The sequence below is a fragment of the Conger conger genome, chromosome 1 (genome assembly GCF_963514075.1).
Source record: "Conger conger chromosome 1, fConCon1.1, whole genome shotgun sequence".
Taxonomy (NCBI): domain Eukaryota; kingdom Metazoa; phylum Chordata; class Actinopteri; order Anguilliformes; family Congridae; genus Conger; species Conger conger.
Genome location: NC_083760.1, coordinates 15,725,592 through 15,737,146, shown reverse-complemented (window position 1 = coordinate 15,737,146; position 11,555 = coordinate 15,725,592). Strand labels below are relative to the sequence as shown.

Here is an 11,555-nt window from a genome sequence, read left to right as displayed (position 1 = left end):
TCTGTCAATACATTAGCCTTGTTTTTGTGTCATCTTGTAATGAGGTTGAAATATGTAGCTTGAAGGAATTTTTTTTTAAATATTTACTTTATTTACATTTTAGTCATTCAGCAGACATTTAATCCAAAGCAGTTTACAAGAGGTCATAAGAAGTGCATACGTTCCTCAAAAAATGAAAAGCATCAAATCCATGAACAGCAAAAACATTCATAGCATGTAGAGCAGTCATAAACAATAGTCATAAGTGCAGATTTATTCATTTTTAGGATATAAAAGAGGGTTATGGGAGGAGGGGAAGGGTAAATCAGGAAAGAGGACAAAAGTACAGTCTGACAAGGTGTGCTTTCAGTCTGAGTTGAAATAAGGCAGCACATAGAAGAATCTACTTGAAGCAGACACATGCAGCAATAGGCAGCCAGTGGAGGGTGATGAAAAGTGGAAATTTAAAAAAAGTTTTTAATGAAAGAAATATGTTACACAATCTTACACATAGTGCACTTGTTATGTTTCACTATCCCTGTAGTCTCAAGCACAAGATGTTTCCAGGGCATCTGTGAAGGGAAACTACAGCTTGTGAAATTAGTTTCCTGCAATCTAATTGAATCTACCAAGCTTATTCCAGCATTATGATTCAGGTTTGTGTTTGAGTTGGCTGGAAGGCTATAAACCAGGGTGGCCTCACCTCTGTGGCTGTCCGGGGCAAAGACTGTGCAGTTGTCGTCACACAGAAAAAAGTACCGGTAGGTGCAAACAGACTTTGTAACAGCCAGAACTTAACATACTCATTGAAACCTGTTGCTTGTTTTTAAAAATAACATTTTAAAAATTTTCACAGGATAAGTTACTGGATGCTTCAACTGTCACCCACTTGTTCAGAATAACTGAAAACATTGGCTGTGTGATGTCTGGGATGACGGGTATGATGACCATAATGTTGCCTCCAACTGGAGTCCTGCCTACATAAAATCAGGTTCCTCTGAAGTCATTGAACATTGATTCCTTATGCCATTAGTTTATGAGCCTGACAAGTGCGGCATACTTAAGAATCTCCTCGTCCAGGGGTTGGCAACCCTGGTCCTGGAGAGCTGCAGGGTGTGCTGGCTTTCATTGTTACTTGGCATTAATTGATCAATGAAAGCCGTTGATTACAGTTAACTCACCTCACCTGGTTTCTTGGGTCTGAATCAGTTGCTTATTTTAAGGTGGAGACGAAAGCCAGCACACCCTGAGGCTCTCCAGGACCAGGGTTGCCGACCCCTGTCCTAGTCGAATATACATAACGTTTGGAATTACTTTAGGTTATTATGACATTATTATCAGCTGATTAGTGAATTGGAAGTAAGTAGACATGATGTACTTTAAAGTTTGAAAGTTAATTGGGAGGAAATTCTACTTTTAGATATACAAGCCAAAATATGACGAACAGACGAGCACTGCAAAAAGTTAACATGTACAGTCATACAGTGGACCCCAAGAAATACCTTACCAGCTAGGGGTGTTAGAAAAAATCGATTCACCTCAATATCGCGATACTTCGTGCCGTGATTTTAAATCGATCCTCTAAAGTGCAATATCGATATTTTATTAATTAAAAAAATAATAATATATATCTATATATATATTTTTTTTTTCATAATATTTAATGTGGCCGCTACTGATAGCATTTCGGTTAGCCATAAGATCTCGCGAGCGCACAGGCCTCGTCGTGACTGTTTGAAACTCACCGCAGCATTCAAAGCTGACATGTGGACTCATTTTGGGTTCCAAGAGGAGAAAGAAGGCAGCAAAGAGGTTGACAAAAGCCATGCCATTTGCAAACTGTGCTATGCTAGAGTGAAATATTGTGGCAACACAGCGAATCTACGAGCACACTTAGCCAGACACCATGCTGATGTCCAGCTAAGGTTTCCAGCTAACGCGAAACGAGTGGATTCTGGGTCAAGTTACCACCGACCTCAACTCGTGCGACCAAAATAACGCTGTCTATAATTTGCAAAGACCTCCGCCCTCTTAGTGTTGAGGAGTATTTTATTTTAATAAGATTTTTTTATTTTGTATCGACAGAAGACAGAAATGTTGACAAAAATATTTTTGAAATAAACAGTTTGTTTTTGCATCACTGTGTGTTTTATGCTATGGCCAGATTTTTTCTGATGGAAAATAGGGATGGAAAATCGCAATATATCGCCTTGCCTACAGTATCGCAATATATCGCAATATATTGTATCGTCACCCCTATATCGGGATACGTATCGTATCGCCAGCTTCATGCCAATACACAGCCCTATTACCAGCAAGCTCACCGTGCTGCATAGGAAATTGTTTACCCCGGAAGTTATTTTTTTAGTGGCACGGTACTGTTTCCGGGTGAAACCTTTCTATGTAGTGTGTCAGTGCTGTTATTTTGTTTTTCACTTTTTATACTTGAATACTTATTGAATAAAAATTACGATGTCCAGGGGATCGAGTGCAGGATTCGATCGACACATTACCATCTTCTCCCCGGAGGGTAGACTCTACCAAGTAGGTGAGTAAGCAGCACTTTCTTCTCTCCTACAGTTTTAAGCATCTTTTAGCATCTTTGCCCAGTCATTATGGGTTCCCTGTGTACATTATTCAATCTCCTGCTGTATCGCCTTTACAATATATCTGTGTGTTTTTTGTTTTCAAGTTTTAAAATAATTAAATTTAGTTACAAGTGCACATTTTTGGGTCAACATTAACTTTATTTGCTTAAAGTTACTTGTTTGCAAGATAGCTAGCTATATGAGCTAGCTTGCTAACTGGCTACCCAGCGTACAAACACTCACTTAACGTTAGCTAAGTTAACGAATACAATATTAATTCCTACTTAGTTAGCTAGTGTCAGCCTGCTATTTTTACAAGCCTAAGATACCAGGTAGCAAGCAGGCTGCAAACAACGCTAATGTTTAAACTTTTGGATATAGTTAACGTTAGCTAGCTAGAGTAGCAGTAGGCTAACGTTAACGTTATTTTCTATAGCTAGCGTTATTTCATTGACTTTGCTAGCTGCTAACAGAAGCAAACAGATTAACGTGAGTGGATTTTGAATTGAATTAGAGGAGGGTTGTTAAAATTAATATATTTGTAGAAACTGTATAACAAGCTGTGTATTTTTATTTTTATTTTTTTCATTAAGTTTTTTTTCACAATGCAGGCTGAAATAGCTAGGGTTGTTGGATAATTGGAAAAGCAAGCCGACATAGATAAGTTGACTACAAATAACATTCTCACCAACGAAAACCAAATGACTATTGCGTTTATTTAATTTCACCAGAATATGCATTCAAGGCTATAAACCAGGGTGGCCTCACCTCTGTGGCTGTCCGGGGCAAAGACTGTGCTGTTGTCGTCACACAGAAAAAAGTACCGGTAGGTGCAAACGACTTAGTAACTGCCAGAACTTAACATACTCATTGAAACCTGTTGCTTGTTTTTAAAAATAACATTTCGAAAATTTTTACAGGATAAGTTACTGGATGCTTCAACTGTCACCCACTTGTTCAGAATAACTGAAAACATTGGCTGTGTGATGTCTGGGATGACAGGTATGATGACCATGATTTTACCCTGGGTGTATCTATTCATAATAAATATGAAAAATATAGGCTTTGTCTTCAAATGCTGTGAAAGTCTTCATTCTGTTCAATATGACCTGGACTGCTGGCTTAAAGAGTGATTTTACCCTCAGCTGACAGCAGATCCCAAGTGCAAAGAGCTCGCTATGAAGCAGCTAACTGGATGTACAAGTACGGTTATGAGATCCCAGTGGATATGCTGTGCAAGAGGCTCGCTGACATTTCTCAGGTCTACACGCAAAACGCTGAGATGAGACCTCTTGGCTGTTGTAAGTATAAAGTACAACGTCTTCATGGCATAGAGAATATCTAATCACTGTAATCCTGGTGTGCTGTGCACTGCTGCGTTGTGTGACTACTGTGATTGTCAGTGACTGCACAGTTTTGTAATTAAGTTAAGTTAGGCTATTACTGAGCAATACCATTCAAAAACACTGGCATTGAGGCAATTGAAGACTCTCTGAAATCCGTGTGTTGCAGCCCCTAATCATTGTCTGAATGCAGACAACCCCATATGTACAAAGTAAATCACCTCAGTTAATCATCAAAAGACCAGGTTCAAGAAATGAAACCTACAAATCTACACCATGCTTCTGCAGTATTGGCGTCATTGTTATGTCCTCCCAGCTGTCCACAGCATCACCATCCCTTTTTTAACGCAGTCTTTTCCTGTTTATTCTAAGGCACTGCAAGATGTGAAAGGGGATTTAATGATTTTTTTGTATATGTATTACAGGTATGATTCTGGTTGGTGTGGATGAGGAATACAACCCTCAGGTATTCAAATGCGACCCCGCTGGCTATTACTGCGGCTTCAAGGCCACCGCCGCAGGGGTGAAGCAGACCGAGGCCACCAGTTTCCTGGAGAAGAAGGTGAAGAAGAAGCTGGACTGGACCTTTGAGCAAACTATAGAGGTAAGACACCCTTCAAGCTGTGGGAAAATGCAGCTCTCCCACACAGTGCAATGCTACCGTTTCACTGGTTAGAAGTCCTCCTGATTCTGAGTGTGCACCTGGAGGAGCTTCTTTTGTATTGCGCTTTTTAAAGAAGACTGTCACAAGGATACTGAGTAACAGACAGGCCTGAACCCCTGGGTAGCAATCGCGTGAAAAAAAGCACCAGGAGAAATCCTCACACAGTGGCGAGAAACTCCCCAAAGAGAGGACATCTCAGGAGGAACCCGACGAATGGTAGAGTTTATTGTGGATCCAAAAAACTTTGATGAGAGAGCACTATGATATTTTTGCATCTATGGTCTGTAAGGCAACGTTTGACAAAGCCATTGTGCTTAAAATGACAAACATTTATGTGGAGCATTAATATAACCTACTGATTTCCTCTTCTTGTTAAACAGGTGCTAAAACACCTCACTTTGACCGTGTTAAAGTTAAATAATAAAAGGCTGAATAGGAGCAACATTTTATACTGATTGTTTGCTCTGCAGTCTGGTCGTGGTTTTGTTGTGTTTTTTCCCCTTACTTTTTCCCTGAGAGCTGGGTTAACTTTTTTATTTTTATTATTATTATTTTTATTTTTTTTCCTCTTCTCAATGTTTTTCCTCTGTCCCCACTAGACCGCAGTAAGTTGCCTGACAACAGTGCTGTCCATTGACTTCAAGCCCTCAGAGTTGGAAATCGGAGTGGTCACAAAAGAGGAGCCCAAATTCAGGTAAGAGTGAGAACCTCGTCTTACGGTAAAGGATGCGGAACACATCAAAGCCATACGCAAGATAGGAGCAGGAAATAACAACCTCGTACAGACTTATGCAAAAGCAGCAGCAGCCCACGTTCAACAAAGCTTGCAGAGATCGGATGTCTTTGTGATACCTGTGTGTTTTTCCTAGGATTCTTTCTGAGGCCGAGATTGATACTCACCTGATGGCTCTATCCGAGAGAGACTGAGCTGGCCAATCACAACGGTGCTGTTCCAGTTCGGAGTGAGACCCCTGAAAGCACTACTATAGATATTTAAATGCAGGTCAAGAATCAAGTGACAAGTTGTTTGCTGTTTATTTGCCCAGTTCCATTAAAGATGACATTTTGGAGAAACTAATCTTTGCAGTGTCTTTCTGTGAAAGTGGTTTGTGGCGTTTCCACCTCATCTGGTTTTTAAATGTTAAAAACCAAACCTCTCTGTCCTAGGATAGAAAAGAGTTTAAATATTATATGTGAAGTTACACTTACTAATAAACATTTAGTAAACATAATTTTTTTTCCCACATACTACATTTGTCCTGAGCAAAGATTGAATAAGCAATAAATCGTTCTTTTGTAGTATAGCCCCAGTTTACAGCAGGTGTTACCATTAAAAGTGGTTTAAAATTCTCATTTTTCACTCACATTTGAGATTTTATGTTATTACCCGCCCATTTTTCTTGATCCCATGTAAGACTCCAAAAGGGAATCTTACACAGTAGGTGCTTCATTATAATGGCGAATTGATTGAACTGTGTGTGTGTGTGAGTGCGTGTGCATTTTCTGATGTGAAAATGTTCCGTTGTTGTAAGAAAAATAACAAGCCAGTGTATGTCAGTGCAACGAAATCACATGATATTTAATTATGTGCCTGCTCATTCATTCCACACTCTCTGACTCTCCTTGACTTCAGTACTGAAAGCACATTAAAAGTGATACCGAACACATTTCCCCCAAAGGAAACTGTCCTACATTTGAGCTGAAGTTCTCACCGTCAGGGCCGAATTTGCATTGCCTGTTTTTCCCTCCGTCTCGTGCGATCGGTGCAGCCCTGCGATCCTCCACTCGGGTTCTTCCGGCCGCAGACGTCATTTCTCGGATCGGATTGAATCATGTGAGCCCCTCGGCCCCCGGGCCTGTGTGAATTGTTTGTCGGTTCCTGTGCGTTTCCTTCTGCCTTCTGCTTAAAACTGGGAGCAGTTATGAGTAAGTTGTTTGCATTGAGCAAGTGTGCATTTTTCTTTTTTTACAATTGGGACACTTTATTAGTAGTTCTGTTCCATGCTCTTTTGAAGGTACTGTGGTTACAAGGATGCTAATTAGACATAAAATTCCAAAAGGGCATGAGTATTCATTTACATGGTGGGAAACCGCATACAGGCGCCTATAGCTTTAGCACTTACTGTAATAGGAAGTCATTAGCAGATGTGACACACTGGGGGAACCATTCAATCTGAATCATGGCTGCCAACTTGAACTCATGACTCTCTTAATTGACTTATTCATGTCTTATGAATAATATGGCCGTTTACTGTTCTCTTTGTTATAAGTACTTGAATAAAAGTTACCTGAAATCAGTGATGTGTTATGTGGTCTCTAGGATTTGTTTATGACCACTGTTTATGGTCTCTCTTGTTATGTATTTGTGGGTGGGGGACATTCATTCATTCATTCATTATCCTAACCCGCTTATCCTGAACAGGGTCACAGGGGGGCTGGAGCCTATCCCAGCATACATTGGGCGAAAGGCAGGAATACACCCTGGACAGGTCGCCAGTCCATCGCAGGGCACACACACCATTCACTCACACACTCATACCTATGGGCAATTTAGACTCTCCAATCAGCCTAACCTGCATGTCTTTGGACTGTGGGAGGAAACCCACACGAACACAGGGAGAACATGCAAACTCCGCACAGAGAGGCCCCGGCCGACGGGGATTCGAACCCAGGACCTCCTTGCTGTGAGGCGGCAGTGCTTCCCACTGCACCATCCGTGCCACCAGGGTGGGGGGACACTTACTCTTTGAGTAAGAGAACAGCTACTCTAATTTATTTGATATTGAGACATTTTAGAGACCTGTAGTGTTCTAGTGGACCTTTGGACTGAAGTTACTTAATTTGGAATTCTCTATTCTGCTTTTCAGAGTAACGTTGCATTGAGTATAAGTAAGTACATGTTTTGAGGCTGGGTGTCTTATTTCATATATTCAGTATATTGTTTTTGCTATATACGGAATACATTTGAGGTTGACATAAAAAGATGAACACTAGACAAGAATTTCAGGTTTTATTTCCTGGTATTTATACCTAGATGTGTTAAACTACTTGGAACATAGCACCTTTGGTATCACACCACCCAATTTTTAGGTGAGCAAAAGTATTGGAGCAGAGGGTATTTAAGTAAATGAAAGTAAATAACACTTAATATTTGGTAGCATATCCCTTGCTTGCAATAACTGCATCAAGCCTGCGACCCGTTGACATCACCACTGTTGCATTCTTCTTTTGTGATTCTTTTCCAAGCTTTTACTGCAGTTGTATTTGGTTCAATCTCCACTTCCCCTCAGTTTAGTAGAGATTAATATTGGTCTCATCAGCCGATAAAACTTTGTTAAAAACCTGTCACTTTCCAATATTTTTGCACACCTAAAAATTGGGTGGTCTGATACAAAAGGTGATATGTTTTAAGTTGTTTAACAGATGAAAATACCAGGAAATAAAATCTGAAATTCAGATCTATCATCTCATGTGCATCTTTACAACTCAAACTCAATTATCTTCAGTGTATAGCAGAAACAAAGGAATTGACCTTGCCACTCCAATACCTTCGGAGGGGACTGTATATTAGTTTTGATCCAATATTGTCCTTTCAGCTTTTCAAAACATATATCAAAACTATAATTTAATCTTCAATCTCCGTTGCTTCCAAGTGAAATAGTACAAGAATATTGTGAAAAAGATGTTGAAATTCTGGATTCCACAGAAATTGTCTTATCAGTGTATGCTGGAAGAGATTTGGTCATTCATATTCCAGTGAACATTATGACGCAACATTTCCCTCAAGCAGATGATGGGAAGGAAGGGATCTTGACACCAGGGAAATTTTGGAGCTGGTTATGAGATACACAGGAAATTTGAGTGAAATCAAACCTCTATCATGTGCCAATGTGGGATTATCTTAAGGAAGTATACTGTTAATAGCACAGATGGTCAGATTGCTTCCATGTCAACTATTCAGAATGAAAAGGGAATTGTGTTTGCTTTTTTCAGTCATGAGAGGCTATTCATAAAGAACTGACAAGATCAGTTTTACAACTGCCTTCTGAAGTGAGGCTTAAAATAGGATTGATATTTCAGTTATCTTGGGTTCAGGGCTTGTGTTCTTACCACAGAGTATAATGTGTCAAGACATGTTGTCAGAAGGCCTCCTTTTGAAATTCTACAGTTTACCAGTCATACCCCCAAATACATCCAATGAAGACAACCAGAAACACATACACATTTTCAAATGTACCTCTTTTAATTCATAGGAGTGTGCTAGGTCTGTCAACACGTGAATATGTACATACAATAGTGTTAGAAAACATTTTCTTTTTCAAACTTATTTACATTTTACAAAAATAGATATCTATACATATAGCTATTTACAATACAGTACATTGTACAGTCTCATATTAGCTTGTGCATTTGTGAAAGTATGAGTCTCCTTTTCTCTTGGCATCTTCATGCTATGCTTCTGTTCTTCACCGAAACTGTCGTTCTCATCCAGAACCATTTTCGTCTGACACCTCGCCTGTTGCTGTGGTGGTCTTCTAACCGGGTCTCCTGCCTGTTGGCCATGGGGCGGCCATTTTCGGCACAAGGCATTCCATGCTATGCCATGCGGGATCTGTCAGCTGCTCTTTTCTCTCGCTCACTGTGCTGACGACACAACCTTACTTTTGCCCCATCCACAGAAAGTCATCATACATCTGGGGAAAGAGAGGAGACGCACGTTAGGCTCAAAGATCAGTAGTTGCAGCCATTACTATCACAAATGGCCGGTGTAAATGGTGCATGACTCGGCACTGGTAAGTCTGTGAATAAATTGCCAGCCCTAGCATTGGCCGGTTTAAAAGCCATTATGAAAAACTTGTTGTGTGGAAACCTACCATGTCATCATCAGACAGAGCTTCTTCTTCACTGTCCTCAGCTTCACTCTCGGGCAGTTCTCTCAGCTCCTGATCTGTGAGGTTGTAAAGCTGCTGCTGGATCTCTGTGTTCAGCCGGCCGTAGGTCAGGTGGTACGCTGTGTATCCGCCATAGGTTAGGCTGTTGACATTGGCGCCCTTGGCGATTAGGAGTTTCACCAACTCCAAGTTCTGGTGGTCCACTGCAAGGTGAAGTGGGCTGCGACCGTTGCACTGCTCCTGAGAGAACACCAGACAAAAGGAACAGTTAGAAGACTGCCGGCTATATATCCATTTCTCTCCGTTAAGGAACTTGGCAATGGAATGCATTTTAGACAAGGTGACACCTACCTGGGCATTGATATCTGCGCCAAGGTCGATAAGCCTCTCCACCATTGATAGGAAGCCATGAATGGAGACGAGGTGTAGACAGTGGTGTCCTGTAATTAGAGGAAACAGCTGGTCAGGCACAGGTGACTAGAAACTCTGAGTCAGACTCATCAATGGGAAGTTAAAACACTGAGGCACTGAGTCCAGGTATACCTACCACTGTAATTGGGGGTGGCCAGGATGGAAGGAAGCTGTTGCGTGCAGGCCTGGGTCAGCACACTGAAGCAGTGCAGGGACCCCTTCTTGCAGGCGATGTGGAGGGCAGTGTTCCCAGATTCATCCACCAGTTTGGGGTCACAGCCAGCCTTTAGGAGCCGGTCAACAATCTGAGGCTGTTCCATGATCACTGCCAGGTGGAGGGGGGTCTGAGGAAACAAGCAGGGAGAGGGACATTCAGCCACTGAAATCTAACCCTGCACACGTTTATTCATGTGTGCAAATTGGGGTACTCCTTTTCACAATAAATGTAATCCCTAAATATGTGCAAATTGCTATTATTCTTTTTACAATGTTTATAATCCATTGACATTTACCTGTCTCTGGTGGTTCTGTGTGTTGAGAAACTGGTCGTTCCGTGAATGTTCAATCATCTGCTTTGCATAGTCTTCTGCCTCATGGATAATGGCAAGATGAAGAAGTCTGGAGGAAGAAAGAAAAAACAGAATTATTATTATTATTATTATTATTATTATTATTATTATTATTATTATAGAGTAATATTCGCAGAACGTGATTTTTAAAAATGTGAGCAACAGGGGTCATAGTTTTGCAAGGCCGTTTTTTTTCTTCAGACAAGATATTTCCACTAGTAGTGGCTTGACGCATTTGGTGCGTTAAGGCGTCGGATTCCTGGCAGAGCGCCCGGGACTTTCCAGACTTGCCTTACCTTAAGTACCGCCCAAAATGACTTTGCGAGAGTACGCTTATTTCTGGTGCGGTCTTTTGTTTACGTTGAGTTCCTCATTGTACTAAGTTAGGCTATATACTTGCAACTTATATAAATGCAATGCATTTCTGTTTATTTCTATTTTCCAATTTTTAAATGTACTTTTCTTCTGCTTTTGCCTGGGGTTTCCAATACAAATACACGTTTCAGTTTATAAACTATGGTAAACTCCAAAAACAGAAAATCGCTTCCCGGTAAACTAGTATGTTAGTCTGCACATAACTATATTTAAAATAAAATGCAAATAACAATATTGCAACTTGGCTGCTACAATTATTATACATTATTATTATTATTATTATTATTATTATTATTATTATTATTATTATTATTTGTATTGCAATGGGCATTTTTACCTAATGCAATGTTTATGGGCAAAACATTGTCAGGACAAAACCCAGACAAACGGGAAATTAAGCATAAATGGAAAAAAGAACTTACGTGTCTCCGTCTTCAGTCCTTTCCAGTTTCCATGGCTCGTTGCAGTACTCCCTAGAAACTGTGGACGCCATACTCAGACGTTCCATCTCGTTCAAAATGCTATTATATGACTCTTCTGACAAAGAATCCACCCCGCTGTCCAGGCGGTCGTCGTTGCAGGGCAACATTTTCCCGTGTTTCGAATCCATGTTATAATCCAACTGGTTGCTGTTGCTGTTGCTTACTCGAGAGTGATCCATTTTGTTTTAGAACTCTGATCGCACTGTGTCTTCACGTAACAATCTGCAGTCAAGTTGTAGCTGGCTGTGGGGT

The 11,555-nt window shown here is 40.6% G+C and overlaps 2 protein-coding genes across 2 annotated transcripts; one reads left to right on the top strand and one right to left on the bottom strand.

Moving 5' to 3' along the window:
* The first annotated feature begins 2,334 nt into the window (after positions 1 to 2,334).
* On the top strand, positions 2,335 to 5,652 carry psma6a (proteasome 20S subunit alpha 6a). The gene is made up of 7 exons (XM_061245426.1): positions 2,335 to 2,527; positions 3,299 to 3,393; positions 3,488 to 3,569; positions 3,713 to 3,868; positions 4,336 to 4,514; positions 5,174 to 5,268; positions 5,444 to 5,652. The coding sequence occupies exons 1-7, from the start codon at positions 2,452 to 2,454 to the stop codon at positions 5,499 to 5,501; spliced, it is 741 nt and encodes a 246-aa protein (XP_061101410.1). The 5' UTR covers positions 2,335 to 2,451; the 3' UTR covers positions 5,502 to 5,652.
* A 3,142-nt stretch (positions 5,653 to 8,794) lies between these two features.
* nfkbiab (nuclear factor of kappa light polypeptide gene enhancer in B-cells inhibitor, alpha b) lies at positions 8,795 to 11,555 on the bottom strand. Its single transcript, XM_061241434.1, has 6 exons — positions 11,244 to 11,555; positions 10,390 to 10,495; positions 10,014 to 10,221; positions 9,818 to 9,906; positions 9,449 to 9,706; positions 8,795 to 9,268 (listed from the first exon to the last, which is right to left on the bottom strand). The coding sequence occupies exons 1-6, from the start codon at positions 11,480 to 11,482 to the stop codon at positions 9,233 to 9,235; spliced, it is 936 nt and encodes a 311-aa protein (XP_061097418.1). The 5' UTR covers positions 11,483 to 11,555; the 3' UTR covers positions 8,795 to 9,232.